At 42.0% G+C, this 26,414-nt stretch overlaps 1 protein-coding gene across 1 annotated transcript; it reads right to left on the bottom strand.

Annotated features, from left to right (window-relative positions):
* Positions 1-17,188: 17,188 nt before the first annotated feature.
* arrdc2 (arrestin domain containing 2) lies at positions 17,189-26,020 on the bottom strand. The gene is made up of 8 exons (XM_062960222.1): positions 25,682-26,020; positions 23,741-23,807; positions 23,165-23,312; positions 22,831-22,933; positions 20,903-21,159; positions 19,006-19,171; positions 18,739-18,893; positions 17,189-17,328 (listed from the first exon to the last, which is right to left on the bottom strand). The coding sequence occupies exons 1-8, from the start codon at positions 25,977-25,979 to the stop codon at positions 17,272-17,274; spliced, it is 1,251 nt and encodes a 416-aa protein (XP_062816292.1). The 5' UTR covers positions 25,980-26,020; the 3' UTR covers positions 17,189-17,271.
* Between the last annotated feature and the right edge of the window lie 394 nt (positions 26,021-26,414).

The following is a 26,414-nucleotide window of genomic DNA, read 5'->3' on the forward strand; positions in this document are numbered from 1 at the left end:
GGGTCTCGCTATCCACTTACCGGGGTCTCGCTATCCATGGCCTGGGTCTCGCTATCCACTTCCCAGGATCTCACTATCCTCGGCCCAGGATCTCACTATCCGCGGCCTGAGTGTCGCTATCCGCAGCCCAGGTCTCGCTATCTGTGGCCCAGGTCTCGCTATCTGTGGCCCAGGTCTCGCTATCCACTTCCCAGGGTCTCACTATCTGCTTCCTGGGGTCTTGCTATCCATGGCCTGGGTCTCGCTATCCACTTCCCAGGATCTCACTATCCTCGGCCCAGGATCTCACTATCCGCGGCCTGGGTGTCGCTATCCGCAGCCCAGGTCTCGCTATCTGTGGGCCCAGGTCTCGGTATCCGTGGCCCAGGTCTCGCTATCCACTTCCCGGGGTCTCACTATCTGCTTCCTGGGGTCTTGCTATCCATGGCCTGGGTCTCGCTATCCACTTCCCAGGATCTCACTATCCGCAGCCCAGGGTCTCGCTATCCACTTCCCAGGATCTCACTATCCGCAACCCAGGGTCTCGCTATCCGCTTCCCGGGGTCTCGCTATCCGCTTCCCAGGATCTCACTATCCACAGCTGCTTTAAATTGCTCGATTCCATCAATGCAGCTTATGCATACAATCCTCAAGTGAGTTAAGGTTTTGCAAAACAGCTTATCTAGAATCACGAGAAACACCGACGATAAGAACACGCTTCCCATCCAGTTTTCAACTTTCCCCCGCTTGAAACGTATTTACTTACAGAGACAGAAAATTGTAATGGAATTGTACGCATGTTTCATTCGGAAACTAAGTGAAAGCGAGACGTTGTAAACAAAACCCAATAGTAATAATAATAGGTGCAGAACAAGGACTCCCAGGTTGAAAACAACGTTGTTGTACCAAAACAGTGGCTGAAATGTGGCCCGGGGCCATTGACGGGAGACGTCAACCTTGATCACAAAGTTTCCCCAAATTGCGGCGGAAGCCTTTCTCCCGCCCGAGGCCCACCGGGGATTTTCCTCTTTCGATTTGAAAGAAACACAAGGACCGGTCAACGGGTTCATGGTCAGAGGTCACGCTCTCTCAGCTTCCGGTCACTTGGAAAATGGCTTCCAATGACACGTCAACAAGGGGGTGAGGCTAGATGACCTTCCAACCCTTTGGGACCATCTACACTGGAGAATAATATTTTAAGTGGGATATGATATAATAATAATGTTTTAAATTGTATATATAAAATATATAGTAATAATAATATACAAAAAGCGAGAACAATCCGAAATAATTCCGATATACGCTTCAAAACGATTTTTTGGACATGTCTACTATATATATATATATATAAAAAGAGTGATGGCATCACGGCGACCCACAAAACAACAAAACTACAGGCCCCCCAACCTCGAAATTTGACAACACAACCCATCATCCACGCCTCTAGGTTGATACAACAAAAAGAAAAGAAAAATAAAGTCCTACTTAGAGGGAGAGCAATAAATGTTTTTATCCAATTGCTGCCACTTAGAAGGCTAAGCTTCGCCCACTTGGTCTCCTAGCAACCCACTCAGCCCAGTGTTAATAAAAGAATAAAAAATAAAATAAATACAAATAATACAATAAAAATAATTAAAAACACTAAAAAAATTAATACAATAAAATACTATAACAAAATAACTAAAAATAATACAACAAAATAATAAAATATAATAAATAAAAAAGATAAGTTACAATAAAATTAATTTAAAAAATACAAATGACATCAAATAAAAATTCCACAACAACTTTTAACCAATACCACCACCACTTTGCCACAGCAACGTATGGCTGGGCACAGCTAGTATATATATATAAAAAGCTTTTGGCGTTGCGGCGACGCACAAAACAACAAAACCCCAAACCCCGCAAACTAATAATAATATTTTAATTGGGATATGATATAATAATAATATTTTAAATTGTATATATAAATATATAGTAATAATAATAATATACAATAATAATAATAATAATATTTTAATTGGGTTATAATATAGTAATGGCAATATCTCTATATATAAAAGGCTTTTGGCGTCGCGGCGACGCACAAAACAACAAAACCCAAAAAAACCCAAACTAATAATAATATTTTAATTGGGATATAATAGAGTAATAGCAATATATGATAATAATATTTTAAATGAGATATAATATAATAATATTTTAAATTGTATATATAAATATATAGTAATAATAATATACAATAATAATATTTTAATTGGGATATAATATAGTAATGGCAATATATGATAATAATATTTTAAATGGGATATAATATAATAATAATATTTTAAATTGTATATATAAATACTGTATATAGTAGTAATAATATACAATAATAATGTTTTAATTGGGATATAATATATTTTGACTACAAAAATGCGTTGGATAATCCAGAACGTTGGATAAGTGAGACTCTACTGTACTATATATTATATATATTATATATTATACTACACTATTATAATATATATATATATATATACACTATTATATTATATATATACAAATTATAATTTATAATTATAATTATTATAATGTTGGATAAGTGAGACTCTACTGTACTATATATTATATATATATTATATATACTAGTATATTATATATATACTATTATTATTATTATTATTATTATTATCAAATTAAACACTGTCTGGCCAAGTGACCCCGAGACGTTGAGGCCAAAGTTGTTTGTTCGGTTCGCCGACTCGGAGGAAAACGGACGTGGAAATTCCCTTTGGTCCCAGATTGTGTCCCATTTGCGTTCTGTTTTTCCTGCCGCCTTGCAAAGGTCAGTGGCCCGAGGCGAGGAGTGACCAGTGGCCCAGGGGCCGAACCCGATTACGGCCCGTTTTCCTCTCCTGGAAATTTCTGTTTTTCTCCGTCTGGGAACAACAGGCGTCTTGATTCTCTTCTCCGACGTCTTGACAACAAGCCCTCCCTCGCGGGGTCACCGGACTCGTATTGTTTTGGCCGGATTCACGACGGAAAAACAAAGGCCGGGGTCAGAGGAGTCCCTTCGCCAGCTGCAGCCGCCGGACAAACAAAGCCTTGTGTTTTGGCTTCGTCTTCTTCTGTCCTTTCGGTCAACAACACACCCGAGCAAAGTCAGAGCAAACCCCAGCATCCCCGGCCAGAAAACCAATGCAATACACTTTTCCAAACTTTTATACACACAGTAATATCAATGGCATTAACCCAAATAATGTGAATGGCATTAACTCTCATTCAAAGCGAATACAAGGTTTACAAAGGGGAAGATAATATAATTTTCCATTGGTCTGTACAGTTTATCCGGAGGGATCAGCCTTATCTACTGGTGGGAGAGTGGCCTTGTTTTACAGTGGAGAACTACACTATGAATCCCAAAGGAGGACTACATATCCCAGTAGAGAACTAGGAATGCCAAAGGAGGACTACATATCCCAGTGGAGAACTACATATCCCAGTGGAGAACTACGAATCCCAAAGGAGGACTACATATCCCAGTGGAGAACTACATATCCCATATCTCAGTGGAGAACTACGCATCCCAGTGGAGAACTACACATCCCGGTGAAGAACTATGGATCCCAAAGGAGGACTACATATCCCAGTGGAGAACTATTCATCCCAGTGGAGGACTATGCATCCCAGTAGAGAACTACACATCCCAAGAGATAACTATGGATCCCAAAGGAGGACTACATATCCCAGTGGCGGGGTCTAAGCATCCCAAAGGAGGACTACACATCCCAAGAGAGAACTATGAATCCCAAACGAGGACTACATATCCCGGTGAAGAACTATGGATCCCAAAGGAGGACTACATATCCCAGTGGAGAACTACACATCCCAAGAGATGAGTATGAATCCCAAAGGAGGACTATATATCCCAGTGGCGGGGTCTAAGCATCCCAAAGGAGGACTACACATCCCAAGAGAGAACTAGGAATCCCAAACGAGGACTACATATCCCAGTGGAGAACTATGCATCCCAGTGGAGAACTACACATCCCAAGAGATGACTAGGAATCCCAAAGGAGGACTACACATCCCAAAGGAGGACTACATATCCCAGTGGAGAACTACACATCCCAAGAAATAACTACACATCCCAGTGGAGAACTATTCATCCCAGTGGAGAACTACACATCCCGGTGAAGAACTATGGATCCCAAAGGAGGACTACATATCCCAGTGGAGAACTACATATCTCAGTGGAGAACTACACATCCCAAGAGATAACTATGGATCCCAAAAGAGGACTACATATCCCAGTGGGAGAGCCTAAGCATTCCAAAGGAGGACTACATATCCCAGTGGAGGACTACACATCCCAAGAGAGAACTATGAATCCCAAAAGAGGACTATGCATCCCAGTGGAGGACTACATATCCCAGTGGAGAACTGTGCATCCCAGTGGAGGACTACGAATCCCAAGAGAGAACTATGGATCCCAAAGGAGGACTACATATCCCAGTGGAGAGCTACAAATCCCGGTGAAGAACTATGAATCCCAAAGGAGGACTATATATCCCAGTGGGGGAGCTTAAGCATTCCAAAGGAGGACTACATATCACAGTGAAGAACTATGGATCCCAAAGGAGGACTACGTATCTCAGTGGAGAACTACATATCCCAGTGGAGAACTACGAATCCCAAAGGAGGACTACACATCCCAGTGGAGAACTACATATCTCAGTGGAGAACTATGCATCCCAGTGGAGAACTACACATTCAAAGAGAGAACTATGAATCCCAAAGGAGGACTATATATCCCAGTGGGGGGGGGGTCCAAGCACCCCCCTCAATCCCAGTGCAGAACTACGTATCCCAGTGGAGAACTATGCATCCCAAAGGAGAACTACATATTAGGCATGTCCGATCGATGAAAAAAATGTTTCAATTCTCGTTTCTAAAGTAGGGGGCGCTGGCGCTCCGATATAGAAAGTATTTCCGATTTTTTCACCCAAAAATTTCGGATATTTCCGAAAATTCGTAACGATTCTAAATGTTTCTAAAACGGGGGACGCGCATGCGCAATCGCTACACACCGGGCCTGTATGGCAATCTTCCATGTGGAAGAACGTTTTTTTTAATATTTTAAAAAATATATTTAATTTTTTTTGGGGGGGGGGGGAAATTAACGAGATAATTAGAGAATGGGCCAACAATGGTTCGAATGACATTGCTGGTTGCGCTGTGAGACAATGTCTCGGAATGCGTCTCAAAAAGCGAGAACAATCCGAAATATTTCCGATATACGATTCAAAACGATTTTTTGGACATGTCTAATATATATCCCAGTGGGGGTTTAAGCATCCCAATGGATTACTACACATCCCTTTGGAGGACTATGAATCCCAAAGGAGGACTATGCATCCCAGTGAAGATTTGCATATCCCAGTGGAGGACTACAAATCCCAGCACAGAACTGTGGATCCCAGAGGAGGGTTAGTGGAGAACCATGCACCTCAAAAGCGGACTCTGCACCCCGGATAAGAACGACACAACCCAGTGAAGAACTACAAATCCCAAAGCGGGGATTGCATATCCCATGGGAGGACTACACATCCCAGTGCCCTGTCCCAGTGAGAAAGCACGGCCCAGTAAACAACGAGGAGATTGAATGCCGGACGAGGAAAGACGGTTTATTTTTAATCCGGCCGCCTCTCTCTCTCTCTCTCTCTCTATTTCCGAAGCCAAGGGCTATAAATAAGCGAGTCCATCCGGCCTGGGATATTTGGCCCTGATCCTGAGCTCCTGAGCATAAGCAGAGTGCATTCCCCTCGGTGCCGCACGAGGCCGGGCCGTGATTTCCACTCGGCCTTCTGGGGATTGTTGTTTTGTTGTTGTGCAGGCCTCTTGCAACACCCAGTGTCCACCCCGCTCGCCCCCGGCCTGGCCCGGCTGACCCCAAGGAGAGTGACCCACAGGATGTGGACTTTCCTCCCCAAAGATGACCCTCGGCCGAGGACAACGGCCGGACACACAGACAGGACTTTGGGACCTGACATGCAACACCCGCCCACTTCTCCCTGTTTCATTTCTCTCTTTCTTTCTCTCTTCCTTCCTTCTTTACTTCCTTCGCTTGCAGATAAACAGCTTCGCTCTCACAGAGCCTCCTCCTCTCACACGAACTAACACAGAAGCTTCACGCAGGAGCTTTACATATGATGTTGTTTCTTTCCTTCCTTTGTTTCTTTCTTTTCTTCCTTCCTTCCTTCCTTCTTAACTTCCTTCGCTTGCAGATAAACAGCTTCGCTCTCACAGAGCCTCCTCCTCTCACACCGAAATAACACAGGAGCTTCACACAGGAGCTTTACATATGATGTTGTTTCTTTCCTTCCTTTGTTTCTTTCTTTTCTTCCTTCCTTCCTTCCTTCTTAACTTCCTTCGCTTGCAGATAAACGGCTTCGCTCTCACAGAGCCTCCTCCTCTCACACGAACTAACACAGAAGCTTCACGCAGGAGCTTTACATATGATGTTGTTTCTTTCCTTCCTTTGTGTCTTTCCTTCCTTCCTTCCTTCTTTCCTTCCTTCCTTCCTTCCTTCCTTTTTTACTTCCTTCGCTTGCAGATAAACAGCTTCGCTCTCACAGAGCCTCCTCCTCTCACACCAAACTAACACAGGAGCTTCACACAGGACTTTACATATGATGTTGTTTCTTTCCTTCCTTCCTTCCTTCCTTCCTTCCTTTCTTTCTTTCCTTCCTTCCTTCCTTCCTTCCTTCCTTCCTTCCTTCCTTCCTTCCTTCCTTTTTTACTTCCTTCCTTTGTTTCTTTCCTTCCTTCTTTCCTTCCTTCCTTTTTTACTTCCTTCACTTGCAGATAAACAGCTTCGCTCTCACAGAGCCTCCTCCTCTCACACCAAACTAACACAGGAGCTTCACACAGGACTTTACATATGATGTTGTTTCTTTCCTTCCTTCCTTCCTTCCTTCCTTCCTTCCTTCCTTCCTTTCTTTCCTTCCTTCCTTCCTTCCTTCCTTCCTTCCTTCCTTCCTTCCTTCCTTCCTTTTTTACTTCCTTCCTTTGTTTCTTTCCTTCCTTCTTTCCTTCCTTCCTTTTTTACTTCCTTCACTTGCAGATAAACAGCTTCGCTCTCACAGAGCCTCCTCCTCTCACACCAAACTAACACAGGAGCTTCACACAGGAGCTTTACATATGATCGTGTTTCTTTCCTTCCTTCTTTCCTTCCTTCCTTCCAGCCTTCCTTTCATCCTTCTTTCCTTCCTTCTTTACTTCCTTCGCTTGCAGATAAACAGCTTCGCTCTCACAGAGCCTCCTCCTCTCACACCGAACTAACACAGGAGCTTCACACAGGAGCTTTACATATGATGTTGTTTCCTTCCTTCCTTCTTTCCTTCCCTCCTTCCCCTTTCCTCCTTCCCTCTTCCTTCCCTTCCCTTCCCTTCCCTTCCTTTCCTTTCCTTTCCTCAGTGTGAGTAGGCCTCAATGTGAGTATGCCTCAGTGTGAGTAGGCATTGTATGGAGAGTACTGTGTGAAGCTCTTTAGTTCAGTGTGAGAGGAGGCTCTGTGAGAGCAAAGCTGTTTATCTGCATGAGAAACTAGCCCAGTGTAGCTTGTCAGCGTTAGTCAGCCTCAATGAGAAAATACCTCAGTGTGAAAAGGCCCAGTGTGAAGGCTGCTGTGTGTAGAAGCTCCTGTGTGAAGCTCCTGTGTAAGTTCAGTGTGAGAGGAGGCTTTGTGAGAGCGAAGCTGTTTGTCTGCATGAGAAACTAACCCAGTGTGGCTTGTCAATGTTATTCAGCCTCAGTGAGAAAATGCCTCAGTGTGAAGTAGGCCTCAGTGTGAAAAGGACTAGCGTGAGAAGCCCCAGTGTGAAGGCTGCTGTTTGTAAAAGCTCCTGTGTGAAGCTCCTGTGTAAGTTCGGTGTGAGAGGAGGCTCTGTGAGAGCGAAGCTGTTTATCTGCATGAGAAACTAGCCCAGTGTGGCTTGTCAGCGTTAGTCAGCCTCAGTGAGAAAATTCCTCAGCGTGAGGTAGGCCTCTGCGTGAAGTAGGCCTCAGTGTGAAGTAAGCCTCAGTGTGAGTAGGCCTCTGTGTGAGTAGGCCTCCATGTGAGTAGGCCTCCATGTGAGTAGGCCTCAGTGTGAAGTAGGCCTCAGTGTGAAGTAGGCCTCAGTGTGAAGTAGGCCTCAGCGTGAGGTAGGCCTCAGCGTGAGGTAGGCCTCAGCGTGAAGTAGGCCCCTGTGTGAAGTAGGCCTCAGTGTGAAGTAGGCCTCAGCGTGAGGTAGGCCTCTGCGTGAAGTAGGCCTCAGTGTGAAGTAAGCCTCAGTGTGAGTAGGCCTCCGTGTGAAGTAGGCCTCCGTGTGAGTAGGCCTCCATGTGAGTAGGCCTCCGTGTGAGAAGGCCTCAGTGTGAAGTAGGCCTCAGCGTGAAGTAGGCCTCAGCGTGAGGTAGGCCTCAGCGTGAAGTAGGCCCCTGTGTGAAGTAGGCCCCAGTGTGAAGTAGGCCTCAGTGTGAAGTAGGCCTCAGCGTGAGGTAGGCCTCAGTGTGAAGTAGACCTCTGTGTGAAGTAGGCCCCTGTGTGAAGTAGGCCTCAGTGTGAAGTAGGCCTCTGTGTGAAGTAGGCCTCAGTGTGAGGTAGGCCTCCGTGTGAGGTAGGCCTCCGTGTGAGGTAGGCCTCCGTGTGAGGTAGGCCTCCGTGTGAGGTAGGCCTCTGTGTGAAGTAGGCCTCCGTGTGAAGGCTGCTGTGTGTAAAAGCTCCTGTGTGCAGCTCCTGTATAACTTTGGTGTGAGAGGAGGAGGCTCTGTGAGAGCGAAGCTGTTTTATCTGCGTGAGAAAGAAGCCCAGCGTGGAAGCAAAGAAGGAAGTAGAAAGAACTTGATTTGTGTGATGGGAAAAGGGGAAGTGGGGAGGAAAATGCCGGGTGACGAATGTCTCTTCGTCCGTCCTGCACAAAGAACGGACCGTCCGACTCCGGAGCCTGTGTTCGGGTCACGGGTGATGGGCGATTGAGTCTGGACGGGAACACGGAGCGGAGCCAAGGACTCTCCGGTTTCGATGGGAGGCCTCCCGGTACATTTCCACTCGGGCCTGGGCCAGCGTGGCCTCCCTTCCTCGAGGTTTTTTGGACTTCTGGCATCCAGGACATCTGGAAGGAGGGACCAAGTTGGCCCATGCCCGTCCCAGAACATCCAGGGTGGAAATGTACCGGGAGGCTTCCCATCGAAACCGGAGAATCCTTGGCTCCCCTCCGTGTTCCCGTCCGGCTATTTCAGAGGTCACAAGGCAGTCCGGCCGGCCGGTCAAGGGATGGACACTCATGCCTGGGATGCCACGGGTGGGGCGTCTGAAGGTGTGTCCAGAAACTCGCTCGAGTACCAGATCACATAACACTATGTCACATAATGTATTATTATCATTATCATTATTATTTTTATCATTTGGGCCACATGGTTGTGCCTCTGTTTGTAGTCTGTCTGTGCGATTTTCTTGCAGGTTTGTGATCCCACCAGTTCTTTGCTGCTGGAAGGTGGTACTTGAGGCATAAGTTACAATGAATCATTTGGGCCACATAGTTGTGCCTCTGTTTGTAGTCTGTCTGTGCGATTTTCTTGCAGGTTTGAGATCCCACCAGTTCTTTGCTGCTGGGAGGTGGTACTTGAGGCATAAGTTACAATGAATCATTTGGGCCACATAGTTGTGCCTCTGTTTGTAGTCTGTCTGTGCGATTTTCTTGCAGGTTTGAGATCCCACCAGTTCTTTGCTGCTGGGAGGTGGTACTTGAGGCATAAGTTCCAATGAATAATTTGGGCCACAGATTTGTGCCTCTGTTTGTAGTCTGTCTGTGCGATTTTCTTGCAGGTTTGTGATCCCACCAGTTCTTTGCTGCTGGGAGTTGGTACTTGAGGCACAAGTTCCAATGAATCATTTGGGCCACATAGTTGTGCCTCTGTTTGTAGTCTGTCTGTGCGATTTTCTTGCAGGTTTGTGATCCCACCAGTTCTTTGCTGCTGGGAGGTGGTACTTGAGGCATACGTTCCAATGAATCCTTTGGGCCACAGAGTTGTGCCTCTGTTTGTAGTCTATCTGTGCGATTTTCTTGCAGGTTTGTGATCCCACCAGTTCTTTGCTGCTGGGAGGTGGTACTTGAGGCATAAGTTCCAATGGATCATTTGGGCCACAGAGTTGTGCCTCTGTTTGTAGTCTGTCTGTGCGATTTTCTTGCAGGTTTGTGATCCCACCAGTTCTTTGCTGCTGGGAGGTGGTACTTGAGGCATAAGTTCCAATGAATCATTTGGGCCACAGAGTTGTGCCTCTGTTTGTAGTCTGTCTGTGCAATTTTCTTACAGCAGCTGAGGAGATGATCCATGGTTTCGTCAGTTTCCTTGCACAGTCTGCATTTTGGGTCATCAGATGAAAATAATAATAATCATCGTTATTATTATTATCATCATTATTATCATCATCATTATTATTATATACATATCATTATTATTTTATACGTATTATTATTACATATTATTGTTATTTTATACATATTATTATTTTATACATATTATTATTATTATTTATTATACGACACAGCAAACAAGATAGATATGCTGGATGTCGTATCACATCACAAGTTGGACACTTCCCAAGCGTTTAGGACTGGGGGACGTATTATTATTATTATTCTTATTTTATTATACAACACAGCAAACAAGATAGACATGCTGGACCACATAGCATTTGGGCCACATAGTTGTGCCTCTGTTTGTAGTCTGTCTGTGCGATTTTCTTACAGCAGCTGAGGATATGATCAATGGTTTCATCGGTTTCCTTGCACAGTCTGCATTTTGGGTCATCAGCTGATTTTTCGATCTTGGCCTTAATTGCATTTGTCCTGATGTCTTGCTCCTGGGCTGCAAGGATCAGGCCTTCTGTCTCCTTCTTCAGGGTCCCATTCGTGAGCCAGAGCCAGGTCTTCTCCTTGTCAGCTTTTCCTTCCATTTTGTCAAGGAATTTTCCATGCAATGTTTTGTTGTGCCAGCTGTTAGCTCTACTTTGTAGTGCGGTTTTCTTGTACTGATTATGCTCTAGTTTGTAGTGCGGTTTTCTTGTACTGATTTTTTGTCTGCTGTGTTTTGAGGAGATTCTGATTTTTGACTTCAATCAAAGCAGGTTCTTCACTTTGCTTTACTTATTATTATTATTATTATTATTATTATTATTTTATTGTATGACACAGCAAACAAGATAGACATGCTGGATTATATTATTATTATTATTATTTTGGTGGCCATTCCCCCACGAAAAAAAAAGACCAATCCTACGCACCACCCGATCCCTCCTGACAGATGGCCAGTTTCCAGCCTCTTCTAACAACCCTCCCAGAAGGAAGGAGGGTCTTTTTTTCCCTTCCAAATATTTGCTTTTTGCAACGTGTTTTAAGCCCAAGAGCGAGAACATCGGGACGGCGTGTCCGGGGTGGTGGGCGATGGGATCCTTCCCAAAGGTCATGCGTGATTCATGCACCCGCAATGCACAGCTTCTCCTTCACGCCCGGTTTCTTGCACAAAACAGCTCCGCTAATCTGGCGTCTCCATCATCCGTGGGAGGCACAGCCATTGTATTCCAGGGATTTCCCCTTTGAATGCAATCTATCTATCTATATATATATTTAAAAGGTTTTTCGCATGGCCTATATATATCAGAAACTTCTCAAGCACAGCAGACAAAAAAATCAGTCCAAGAAAACCGCACTACAAACTAGAGCAGAATCAGTCCAAGAAAACCGCACTACAAACTAGAGCAGAACCAGTACAAGAAAACCGCACTACAAACTAAAGCAGAATCAGTACAAGAAAACCGCACTACAAACTAGAGCAGAATCAGTCCAAGAAAACCGCACTACAAACTAGAGCAGAATCAGTCCAAGAAAACCGCACTACAAACTAGAGCAGAACCAGTACAAGAAAACCGCACTACAAACTAAAGCAGAATCAGTACAAGAAAACCGCACTACAAACTAGAGCAGAATCAGTACAAGAAAACCGCACTACAAACTAGAGCAGAATCAGTCCAAGAAAACCGCACTACAAACTAGAGCAGAATCAGTACGAGAAAACCGCACTACAAACTAGAGCTGACAGCTGGCGCAACAAAACATTGCATGGAAAGTTCCTTGACAAAATTGAAGCAAAGCTGATAAGGAGATATATATATATATATATAAATAAAATATGGCCTATGTGTGTATGTATATGGTGGATAAATATAATATATATGCATGGCCATGTGTTGTTTTGGTGTAGTCTGGTGGTTAGGATCCCGCTGGTTAAGGAAGCAGCCAGGCTTTGATGCTGCAAGGCTGTTCAGTGGTATTCAATTGGGGGTTTTCTGTTATTTGGACTTTATTTCTCTAGGTTTTTTTGATGGAAAGTCATAGTTTGGATGACTATGTCTTTTGTGGCCAAATTTGGTGTGATTGGGTCCAGTGGTTTTGTTGTTTACTCTGGGAAAAACGCACATTACATTTCTATATATATATATATGTTGTATAAATATAATATATTATTATATAATGCATAATATAATATAATGTAATATGATATATATATTATAATATCATTTAAATATATTACATTATAATATATACATGGCATATATACAGTGTATGTCTGTACCTATCTTATATATAAGATATATATATATATATGATACATATAAGGTTATTATATATACCGTATTATATATACACATCTCATATATATATATATATATATATATATATATATATATATATATATATATATGGCACACATATGGTATGTGTGTGTGTGTGTATATATATATATATATATATATATATATATACACACACACACACACACACACACACACACACACCATATGTGTGCCTTATATAGGAGATATATATACATGACATTGATAACCCAGGAACGAAAATTGTGTTACATAGTGGAATATACTATAATTATATCATAATATAAAATTATAATTATATATTATATAATATAATGACGTATCATACAATCATCAATATATTATAATAAAATATGTGGTGTATATATATGGTGTGCATATAATATGTGGCATATATATGATATATATAAGGTTATATATGCTATATATGTACACATCATATATACGCACACACATTATACACACCTTGTGTGTGTGTATATATATATATATATACACGCACACAAAGGTATCTATGTGTGTGTATATATATGTGTACATATATAGTATATATAATCTTATATTACATACACACTGTATATATACACCACATATATATTATTGTATATTTATGATTTTATGATATTGTGTCATTATATTATATATTTATATATAATTATAATTTTATATTATAATTATAGTATATTCCACCATGTAACACGATTTTGTTCCTGTATTATCAACGTCATTTCCTAATTGCTTCTATCATGAAAAAATGGAAAAGCAGCATATTATATTGTATTATATATTATAATTATATATAATACAATATAATATGCTGCTTTTCCATGTTTTCATGATAGAAGCAATTAGGAAATGACGTTGATAAAGCCAGGAACGAAAATTGTGTTATATGGTGTAATATAATTATATCATAATATAAAATTATATATTATATTATATCATAATATAATATAATGTAATGACATATCATAGAATCATAAATAAATAATAATTATTATTGTATATTATATTGTTACTAGCTGTGTGGAAGAGGCCTAAGTGAGGCCTAACTCTGCCGGTCCCCTGGGCTGAGTGGGTTGCTAGGAGACCAAGTGGGCTTAGCCTTCTAACTGGCAGCAATTGGATAAAAACAATTATTCCTCTTCCCTCTAATTATTATTATTTGCGACATTTATATACCGCCCTTCTCACCCCGAAGGGGACTCAGGGCGGTTTACAAGTATATATATATATAAGTATATATATAGGACTTTATTTTACTTTTTTGTTGTTGTTGTTGTTGTTGTATGAACGTAGAGGCATGGATGAGTTGTGTTTCTGGGATGTGTAGTTTTGTTGTTTTGTCCTAGGCCGAAACGCCATTACCCTTTTATATATATAGATATAGTTAGAATATATCACCCTACGCAACACAAAGTGTCATTATTTCCCAATTGGTGGGAAAGGAATCAAATGAAACCCTTTCAAATCAGAACAAGAAAATTCAAATTTTGTGACGCAGGGTTATGTAACGTGGTGCTTCAGGGAGTTTCTGAACGTGGTGGCATCCCAGGCATGGCCGGCCAGATTGCCTTGTGGCCCCGAAAATAGCCAGACGGGAACACAGAGCAGAGCCAAGGATTCTCCGGTTTCAATGGGAAATTTCCACCCTCGACGTTCTAGGACAGGTATGGCCATCTGTCGGGAGGGGTTGGATTGTGTCTTCCTGCCCAGAAGAACAGGATGGCCTTTGGAGATCTTACAATTTTAGCATTACATATATATATATAGCCCAGGAAGCTTTGAATGTGTCAGTGAGATTGGACGATGGCCATCCACCGGGAGGGATCGGATGGTGTCCTCCCAACTTTAGGATTTCTAGGAATGCTTCAAAAGCAAAAGACAGACCGGTCCGATTGTGGCCAACTCCACATCCAAACCCACGACAAAACTTGCAATTTTTAAAGAATTAAAGTCTCTGTTTTTATTGCAATCCATGTACAAAACATTTGAGAAACTCGCACACAATAATAAGTCCCTAGTAAGAAAAGAGGCACAAGGAACAGGATTTTGGGGTGCAAAACTGGTCTTGCAAAGCTTTCGAGGCTCAGTTCTCTCCCTTTTCCTTGGAATATGATCCCAAAAAAGGAAGAGCAAAAGGTAAATATACAAACAGGGGAAGAAAAGACACACAATCTCCCCAAAAACAACAACGGGAAAGGCACAGAATATCCCAAAAAAAAAGGAAACAACCCCAAAAAGTGGGGAGACTTAAGGCAAAAATAGGATTATATATTATAATACTATTAATAATACCATTCAGATAGGATTGTATATTATATTATGATGAATAATACAATACCATAATAATATAATATAAAATATTATAATATTATTAATATCATTAATAATACTTAGCAATATATAATATTATATATCCGACAACCCCAAAAAGTGGGGAGACTTAAGGCACAAAATAGGATAGGATTGTATATTATATTACGATGAATAATACAATACCATAGTAATATAATATACAATATAATGGTATTATATTAATAATAATTAGCAATATATTATTAATAGTAATACTTAGCAATATAATATATAATATTATATATCCGACAACTGATAGTAATATAATATATAATCCTATCCTATTAATAATACTATAATATTATAGATCTGTAATATTACAGTACTATATTATTAATAATGCAATATTAATACTAAAATATTGTGTAATGCAATATATTAATACATTATATAATTAACATCATAGATAATATATTAATGCAATATTAATAATACCAAAATATTGTAATGCAATATATTAATGCATTACATAATTAACATAATAATGTAATATTATAGTATTATTAATAATCAATAATTTATTAGTAATATAATATCATGAAATATAATCGTATTGTATTATTAACAGTAGTATAATATTTAAGAGTAATATATACAATATGTAACATATTATATATATTAATATAATGTATAATATCATGTAATATATTATAGATTATATTCCTATTAATAATTTAGTAACGAGTGGGAAAGGATTTTATTATCGTATTGTATTAACAGTAGTATAATATTTAAGAGTAATATATAATATGTAACATATATATTAATATAATGTATAATAGCATATTATATATTATATTACTATTAATAATTTAGTAATGAGTGGGAAAGGATTTTATTATCGTATTGTATTAACAGTAGTATAATATTTAAGAGTAATATATAATATGTAACATATATATATTAATATAATGTATAATATCATGTAATATATTATATTATAGATTATATTCCTATTAATAATTTAGTAACGAGTGGGAAAGGATTTTATTATCGTATTGTATTAACAGTAGTATAATATTTAAGAGTAATATATAATATGTAACATATATATATTAATATAATGTATAATATCATGTAATATATTATATATTATATTACTATTAATAATTTAGTAACGAGTGGGAAAGGCACAAAATCTCCCCAAAAAAGGGAAGGACAAGGGAAAAAAAATGCAAAACAACAGGAAAGGCACAAAATTCCCCCCAAATTGGTGGAAAAGCAGAATGCCCAAAACAAGAGTGGGAAAGGCACAAAATCTAACCCAAAAAAGGGAAGGACAAGGCACTAAAATCCCATGCAAAACAACAGGAAAGGCACAAAATTCCCCCCAAAAATGGAAGGACAAGGCACTAAATCCCATGCAAAACAACAGGAAAGGCACAAAATTCCCCCCAAATTGGTGGAAAAGCAGAATGCCCAAAACAAGAGTGGGAAAAGCACAAAATCTAACCCAAAAAAGGGAAGGACAAGGCACTAAAATCCCATGCAAAACAACAGGAAAGGCACAAAATCGCCTCCAAAAAGGGTGGGAAAGGCACTAAATTCCTTACAAAACAGGAAAGGCACAAAATTCTCCCCAAATGGGTGGATGAAAAGCACAGAATGCCCAAAACAAGAGTGGGAAAGGCACAAAATCTACCCCAAAAAAGGGAAAGACAAGGCACTAAAATCCCATGCAAAACAACAGGAAAGGCACAAAATCCCCCCCAAAAGGGTTTTGTAAGGCACAAAATTCCTTGCAAAACAATGGGAAAGACACAGAATCTTGCAAAAAGGAAGGAAAAGGAGCCAAAGGCAGGCTGATCCCAGAAACCGTCCCCAAAGTCAGTGGCTCCTCGTTCCTTGTGGACCCCGCTTTGTGCTCCAAAATCCCAGGTTTCGGGTTTCGAAAGACAGTGATGGGTGATGACGCTTCTTGTCCCGTGTCCCCAATCCGGGGATTGCACCGAAACCACTTTGCCGGGAGGCCCCTGACCCTGTTTCCAGTCCCGACGTGGGCGACCGGCGGCCGGTTAAACCGGTCCGGGGAGAGGAACCAGATCCCGATCCCGTCTCGATGAGCTTTCGCCGCTGCTCTCGAACCCGCAACGTCCGTCCGGGCCAGCCCCACGAGGACGACGACGGCATGGAGGGAGACCTCCTTCATCTTCCCTCCACCCGATGCCTTTTCTCCATTCCTTTCTCCGTGTTTACGTCAGTTTGGAAAAAAACAGCCTTTTCCTTTTTCAACACGTCATGCAGCGAGGGCGGAGGGTGCTGTCGTCGGGCGGGTTGGGGTCCACCTGGCAACAAAATAAATCGATGCTGTTATTATTAAATAAATAAAATATTCATTAATAATGTTATTATTTACTACATTTATATGCCACCCTTCTCACCGCAAAGGGGTGGCTTACAAATTCATATACAATACATTATACAGTAGAGTCTCACTTATCCAAGCCTCGATTATCCAAGCCATTTTTGTCGTCAATGTTTTCAATATACAGTAGAGTCTCACTTATCCAACATAAATGGGCTGGCAGAATGTTGGATAAGTGAATATGTTGGATAATAAGGAGAGATTAAGGAGAAGCCTATTCAACATCAAATTAGGTTATGATTTTACAAATTAAGCACCAAAACATTGTTATACAACAAATTTGGCAGAAAAAGTAGTTCAATACGCAGTAATGTTATGTTGTAATTACTGTATGTATGAACTTCGCACCAAAATATCATGATATATTGAAAACATACAAAACTACAAAAATGCGTTGGATAATCCAGAAGGTTGGATAAGCGAGTGTTGGATACGTGAGACTCTACTGTATCATGATATTTTGGTGCTAAATTCATAAATACAGTAATTACAACATAACATTACTGCGTATTGAACTACTTTTTCTGTCAAATTTGTTGTATAACATGATGTTTTGGTGCTTAATTTGTAAAATCATAACCTAATTTGATGTTTAATAGGCTTCTCCTTAAATCCTCCTTATTATCCAAGATATTCGCTTATCCAAGCTTCTGCCGGCCCGTTTAGCTTGGATAAGTGAGACTCTACTGTATATAATTCATTCATACATTTGTGAGTGTTTGTTGCACACAATGCAATACTTTTTGTCTATTAGTCTCTCATAATCATTTCTCAGATAATACAGTTTCAGTAAGGAGTCACAATCTATATATATAAAAGAGTGATGGAATCATGGCGACCCACAAAACAACAAAACTACAGGCCCCCCAACCTCGAAATTTGACAATACAACCCATCATCCATGCCTCTAGGTTGATACAACAAAAAGAAAAGAAAAATAAAGTCCTAATTAGAGGGAAAGGAATAATTGCTTTTATCCAATTGCTGCCAGTTAGAAGGCTAAGCTCCGCCCACTTGGTCTCCTAGCAACCCAATAAAAAATAATTAAAAACACTAAAAAATTAATACAATAAAATACTAAAATAACAGAAAATAACTAAAACTAATACAAGAAAATAATAAAATATAATAAATAAAAAGATAACTTACAATATAAATAATTTAAAAATACAAATTACGTCAAATAAAAATTACACAACAATTTTTAACCAATACCACCACCACTTTGCCACAGCAACGCGTGGCCGGGCACGGCTAGTCTTACTATATATAATAAAGATATTATTGGCACCCAATTAATATCCGTTTTCTCCCAATCCTGAATTCTCACCTCGGAGTAGAGGGGCGGGGGCCGCAGGCGGAACTCCTGGATGTAGGCGAAGAAGGGCCCCTCGAGGAGGAGGCTGGGGGGCCCCAGGGGGCTGGGCGGGGAGAGGGTCTCCGCAGGGTCCTCCCCAGACACCACCGAGGAGTATTCGGGGGGAGCTGAGCAGAAAAAGAAGGAAGAATATTACAAGGAATCCCGTGAATGTCCGTAACAGGATGTGGTTTGTGGCCTCCCCTCCGAGCCCCGTCCAGGGCTGCCCCGGCTGCTCACCTTCGGGCTGCTCGGCGGCGAGTCCCAGTCGGGCCCAGTCCAGGCTGAGGCTGAACTGGCTGCTGACGGAGGAGGTGCGGCTGCCAAAGGGGTGGAGCGGGATGGTGCCCATCACCAGCGGGAGCTCCAGGAGCAGCTTCGAGGTGCCGGGGATGTCGATGCAGACCTGCCAGGAGGAGAGAGAGAGAGAGAGAGAGAAAGAGGGGTTAGAAAGGGGGGAAAGAAGGGAAGGAAAAGGAGGGGAAGAGAGAAAGGAGGAAGGGAGGCCTCTTCTTGTGGTCACCCGTGAAATTCACACAGCCATAGGGTACCACAGGTGAGCATTTCACAGGGACCACGAAGAAGAAAAAGGAAAGGAAGCAGGAGACGGGAGTGGAGGGAAAAGAAGGGAAAGAGGAAGGAAGAAAAAGGAGGGAGACGGGAAAGGGGGAAGAAGAAAAAGAGGAAAGGAAAGAGACGGAAAAAAGAAAGTGGGAGAAAGGGAAAGGAGGGAAAGAAGGAAGAAGGAGAAGAAGGAGAGGGATGGGAAAGGAGGATGGAAAAAGGGAAAGCGGGAGGAAGAAAAGAAAGTAAAGTGGGAGAAAAGTAATGACAACATAGGAGAAAGGGAAAAGGAGAGAAAGCGGAAGGAAGAAAAGAGAGGGAAGGAAAGAGAAGGGAAAAGGAAAGTGGGAGAAAGGAAAAGAAGGGGAGGAGGAGGGAGATGGGAAAGGGGGAGAATGAGAAAAAGTGGGAAAGTGGGAGGAAGAAAAGGGAGGGAAGGCAGGGAAAAGGAGAAGGGAAAAGAAAAGAGAAAGTGGGAGAATGGGTGGGAGGAAGGAAAAGAAGGACAGGAGAAGGAGAGAGATGAGAAAAGGAAAGTGGGAGAATGGGAAAGCGGGAAGAAGGAGAAGGGAAGGAGAGAGAGATGGGAAAGGAGGAGGGGAAAAGTAAAGACAAAAGAGGGAAAAGAAGGGAAAGTGAGAAAAAGGAAATGCAGGAAAATGGGAAAAGGAAAAGCGGGAGGAAGAAAAGGGAGGGAAGATGGGAGAAGGGAAAAGAAAGGAAAGTGGGAGAAGAGTAGCGACAACATAGGAGAAAGGAAAAAGGAGAGAAAGCGGAAGGAAGAAAAGAGGGAAGGAAAGAGAAGGGAAAAGGAAAGTGGGAAGAAGGAAAAGAAGGGGAGAAGGAGAGAGATGGGAAAGGAGGAGGGGAAAAGAAAAAAAGAGGGAAAAGAAGGGAAAGTGGGAGAAAGAAAAGGGAGGGAAGGCAAGGAAGAAGGGCTAGAAAGGGAGAGGAGGGGAAAGAGGGAATATGCAGGAGAAAGAAAAAGAAGGGAAGGAGGAGGTAAAAGGGAAAGGCGAAAGAATGAAAAAGGAGGGAAAGCGGAAGGAAGAAAAGGGTGAAAGAAAAAGGAAGGATGGGGAAAAGGAGAAGAGAAACAAAGAGAAAAGAAGGAAAAGTGGGAGAACGGGAAAAAAAAAACCAGGAGAAAGTGGGAGAAAGGAAAAGAAGGGAAGGAGGAGAAGGAGCAGGATGGGTTGGAAGAAAGGAATAAGGCAGGAAGGTGAGAGAATGGGAAAAAGAAAACCAGGAGAAGGGAAAAGAAGGGAAAGCGGGAGGAAAGAAAAGGGAAAACGAGAAAAAGGAAAAGAAGGGAAAGCGGGAGGAAGGAAAAGAAGGGAAAGCGAGAAAAAGGAAAAGGGAAAGCGGGAGGAAGGAAAAGAAGGGAAGGAGGAGAAGGAGCGGGATGGGTTGGAAGAAAGGAATAAGGCAGGAAGGTGAGAGGATGGGAAAAAGAAAACCAGGAGAAGGGAAAAGAAGGGAAAGCGGGAGGAAAGAAAAGGGAAAGCGAGAAAAAGGAAAAGAAGGGAAAGCGGGAGGAAGGAAAAGAAGGGCAGGGTCCAGCGGGGCTGACCTTGAGCTGGTACTCGACGTGGAGGATGCGGCACTGGAGGATGGAGGGCCCGACGGGGGGGATCTTGAGGGCGCGGCCGTGCCAGAGCCCCCGGGCGTGGGGCCCCACGGCCTCCCCCGCGATGCTGGCCACCACCGCCTTCTTCTCCTTGCGCGCCCCCCGCGCCAGGAAGGTCTGCACCTGGATGATGGCCGCCTTGGGGGACACCGCCCGAGAGGTCCCGTTGTCGATCTCCGCAAAGATGGGGATCACCTCGCCTGCAGGGAGAGGGCCACACCCTTATTTTACTGTGTGTCGTTTTGGGATGCAGGTTCGAATCTCCGCTCAACCATCCACAAGGCAGCCTCGACTAAGTCACTCTCTCAACCCCAGGAATAATCATAATAATATTCATTACCAACTGTTACGTTATGTCACGACGTAATGTCACGGTGCCACAACATAATGTCATGCCACATCATGCTATGACATCATATCATGTCGTGACATAACGACACATTACATTATGCTACATCACGGCGTGGTACTGTGTCACGCCATTACAGCATGTCACAGTATAACAAATGTCACATAGCTATATTACATCACATTATTTTATTATTTATTTACTAGCTGTGCCCGGCCACGCGTTGCTGTGGCAAAGTGGTGGTGGTATTGGTTAAAAGTTGTTGTGGAATTTTTATTTGACGTTATTTGTATTTTTTTAATTAATTTTATTGTAACTTATCTTTTTTATTTATTATATTTTATTATTTTGTTGTATTATTTTTAGTTATTTTGTTAATAGTATTTTATTGTATTAATTTTTTTAGTGTTTTTAATTATTTTTATTGTATTATTTGTATTTATTTTATTTTTTTATTCTTTTATTAACACTGGGCTGAGTGGGTTGCTAGGAGACCAAGTGGGCGGAGCTTAGCCTTCTAACTGGCAGCAATTGGATAAAAATTATTATTCCTCTCCCTGTAATTGGGACTTTATTTTTCTTTTCTTTCTGTTGTATCAACCTAGAGGCGTGGATGATGGGTTGTGTTGTCAAATTTCGAGGTTGGGGGGCCTGTAGTTTTGTTGTTTTGTCCGCTGCCCTGATGCCATCACTCTTTTATATATATAGATTTGCTACATTTATATGCCGCCCTTCTCACCCCGAAGGGGACTCAGAGTGGCTTACAAATTAAATTTACATACAATATTGTATTATTAGCATAGTACAAATACTGGTAATAAATTACTATATTGTACTGTATCAATAGATTGTAATATTAGTAATATTACATGTAAAATATAATATACAGTTAATATTATTATATTGTATTATTAGCATTATATCATATAATATTCATATTATATTGTAATATGTATACACAATGTTATAATTATTATGTATTATTGTAAAATATATTGTATATATATATATATGTATATATACACACATTACATTATTATATTACTAAATTATACAATTTTTTTTTCGTGTCAGGAGCAACCGGAGTTATACAATACTATAGCCATATTGTTATTGTATTTGTTATATTATTACTATTATCATTTCCAAACCAACCGGCTATGAACCACTCTTACCAAGGAAACCCCCATATACTCTAGACTCTCATTTAACTAAAACCCAGACAAACGGAACTCTCAAGCATCCGGCATCTATTGATTCACATGGGTGCCGTAGATTAACTGATGATAATAAATTATTATTTCCAGCCTATCCACATGGGTGCCATGGATTATATAATAATAATATACAATAAAATTATATTATATTGAATAATAACAATAATGCTTATTATACAATATAATATAATTTTATTGTATATTGTATATAACAATATAATGCTTCTGGAACATGGCCATACAGCCTGAAAAACTCACAGCAACTATAATGATAATAATAGAAGAGATCCAAACAAAGGGCTCACCTGGTGTGTAGCCCTTCCGGTCAATTTTGGCCGAGACAGAGACTTGACCCCGGTTGCAGTACCAAGTTCGGGCCAACTTCTCCTTGGCGCCGGCCTGAGGAGCCTGAAAAATACAAAGCAAAGGGGAGAAATTAACAACAGAATAATATGTGTATTATTATTATTATTGGCAGGGGACTACCTGTATTATAATAATAATAATAAATAATAATAAAACAATATAATATAATATAATAACTATAGCTTACATACTGTTTAGAATAGGAAAGGGGACCTCCAAGGGTCATCTTGACTGACCAGGCTGGGATTGAAATCAATGGGAAAAGGGGCTTACCAGCAAGGCGGGGGTGTTGATGTCAATGGGCTCAATGACAGTGAACTCCTTCTTGACCCGCTTGGCCGAAGCCCACGGCCGATGGAGCTTGGCCTTGACCCAATACCGGACGTTGCCATGCTTGCCCTCAAAGGAAGTGGCCAGAGTTCTGTTGGAAATATTCAAATTATTTTTTTTAAAAAATAATAGTATAACGGTACAATGAAAGGAAATAAAACAAAATGCATATATTTGATTATTATAATTGTAATATAATATAATATAATAAATATTAAAATATAAATATATAGATATAATAATAAAATATAATAAATATTAAAATATAAATATATAGATATAATAATAAAATATAATAAATATTAAAATATAAATATAAATATAATATATATAGATAGATAGATATAATAATAAAATATAATAAATATTAAAATATAAATATATAGATATAATAATAAAATATAATAAATATTAAAATATAAATATAATATATAGATAATAAAACAAATTATATATATATATATAATTTCATTATTATTACTATTTTATCATTATTAAGCATACAATATTTGGACTTACTCGGGAAGTTGGAAAGTGAATGCGAATTCATGCTTTCCTGCCGGGAGGGTCGTGAAGCCTCCGTTTTCTGAGAAACAAGAGAGAGAAACAAGGCTCAAAACAACGGCAAAACAAGGCAGGAAACTGGGCAAAAAGTCAGCCCAGAAAACACAATATTATGTATTCTTGGAATAATTCAAGATCAGGTAGGAAAAACACCAAAGGGGTCACGGGTTCGGATTTCTCGGTCCAGCCTGTTATGCAAGATGAACGTCCAAGAATAGCCTTTTGGCTTCCCAGAAAAGCTGGAAACAAACAAAACTGCTTTGGAAAGCAAGGAGAGGGGCCAGACGATGGGGAAAACACTCTGCACTTGCTCAGAGGCACAAGAGAGAGTCAAAAGAACAAGGGATCCCTCTGCCCAGGAGGCTCAGAGACACAACAGAAATGCAGGAGAGGGAGAAAACACTCTGCCCGTGCTCAGAGGCACATCCAAAGAAGCAGAGAGCCCTCTGCACATGCCCAGAGGAACAAGATAGAGGAAGAAAATACTGCATAGAGGCAGATGAACAAAGGAAAAAAAAACTCTTCCCATGTCCAGAGGCCCATTTGAAGAGCACAAAACCACTTTGCATATACTCAGTGGCACAACAGAGGTAGAAAACACCCTGCACATGCTCAGAGGCACAAGAGTGTAAGAAGAGGGAGAGAACCCTCTGCCCAGAATCTCAACCGAGACGCCTGGGAACACTCTGCCATGGCCAGAAGCGCAAGAGAGAGTCAGAAAAGAGAGAGAGCATTCTGCCCATGCCCAGAGGCCAATGGGAAGAGGATGGGAACCCTCTGCAAATGCCCATGGGCACATCCGAGGAAAATGGGAATACTCTGCCCATGCCCAGAAGCACAAGAGACAAAAGAGGAAAACTTTATTATGGTCCATGGACCTGCAGCTGTTAGGTGGATAACATACAGCAGTTTACAGAACAGTAAGAAGAAAAGACTCAGAGGCACATCCGAAGTGAGAGAGCACTCTGCGCATGCCCAGAAGCCCAAGAGAGAGTCAGAAAATGGAGAAGGCATTCTATATGCAGAGGCACATTTGAGGAGGGGGAGAGCACTCTGCACATGCCCAGAGGACCATCAGGAGAGCAAGGGACCACTCTGCACATGATCAGAAGCACAAAAGAGAGTCAGAAGAGGGAGAAGGCATTCTATATGCACTCAGAGGCACATCTGAGGAGGGAGAGAGCACTCTGCCCATGCCCAGAGGCCCCTTTGCGGAGCACGGGAGCACTCTGTGCATACCCAGAAGCCCAAGAGAGAGTCAGCAGATGGAGAAGGCTTTCTATATGCCATCTGTAGAGGGAGAGAGCACTCTGCACATGCCCAGAGGCCCATCTGGAGAGCAAGGGAGCACTCTGCACATGCCCAGGAGCCAAAGAGAGAGTCAGCAGATGGAGAAGGCATCCTATATGCCATCTGTAGAGGGAGAGAGCACTCTGCACATGCCCAGAGGCCCCTTTGAGGAGCACGGGAGCACTCTGCGCATGCCCAGAAGCCCAAGAGAGAGCCAAAAGATGGAGAAGGCATCCTATATGCCATTTGTAGAGGGAGAGAGCACTCTGCACATGCCCAGAGGCTCCTTTGAGGAGCACGGGAGCACTCTGCACATGCCCAGAGGCTCCTTTGAGGAGCACGGGAGCACTCTGCACATGCCCAGAGGCACAAGAGAGAGTTAGAAGATGGAGAGGGCACTCTGTATGCACTCAGAGGCCCATCTGGAGAGCACGGGAGCACTCTGCGCATGCCCAGAGGCACAAGAGAGAGTCAGAAGATGGAGAAGGCACTCTGTATGCGCTCAGAGGCCCATCTGGAGAGCACGGGAGCACTCTGCGCATGCCCAGAGGCACAAGAGAGAGTCAGAAGATGGAGAAGGCACTCTGCACACGCTCAGAGGCGCACCTGTCTGGGCGGGGAGCAGGTTCTGGCGGTGGCGGAGGAAGTCCTGCTGCTCGGCGTAGCTCTGCGTGTAGGCCGTGCTGGACCCGGCGCTGCGGGACTCGGTCCAGTGGACGCGGGCGGCGCCGGCGGCGACGAGGAGGAGGGCTCCGAGCCGGGCCTCTCCGGAGAGCTCCAGCACCACGCGGCCGGACACCGCCTCCCCGGAGCTGAACACCGGCGTCGAAGGGGCCGAGGCCGGGTCGGGGCCCTCGGGGCAGTCCAGCACGATCACGAAGCGCTTCACTTTGTCAAACAGCATCTTGTCTCCTCAGAGTCCTGAACTCAAACTGAGCCGTCGTCGACGGAGCCCGCTGCTTTTATAGCCGTCTCCTCAGAAAGCGCAGCCAATGAGCGCCGAGGAGGTGTGGTTGCTAAGCCACGCCTCTCGTTTGGGGGGGAAAAAAAGGCGCGCAGCCAATGACAGAATAAAGGAAAAAGCGGTCAGCCAATAAAAAATAAAGGGGCGTGGCTGGGGTGTGGCTGAAGCGGTGGATGGAGATAGCCACGCCCCCTCAAGGGAAGCAACAGCCAATCAGCGACAAAAGGGGGCGCGGCTTCGGAACGAGGGCGGGAAAGAAAACAAAACAGTTTCCCGCGCATGCGCAGAAGCAGGAGCAAGCCAAAACTGACTCGGACTGGCCGAAATGGGCAGGAAAAATCCGGCCAAGACTGACCTTTCCTCCAGTGGGTGAAA

Source organism: Anolis carolinensis, unplaced genomic scaffold (assembly GCF_035594765.1).
Source record: "Anolis carolinensis isolate JA03-04 unplaced genomic scaffold, rAnoCar3.1.pri scaffold_7, whole genome shotgun sequence".
In the NCBI taxonomy this organism is placed as follows: domain Eukaryota; kingdom Metazoa; phylum Chordata; class Lepidosauria; order Squamata; family Dactyloidae; genus Anolis; species Anolis carolinensis.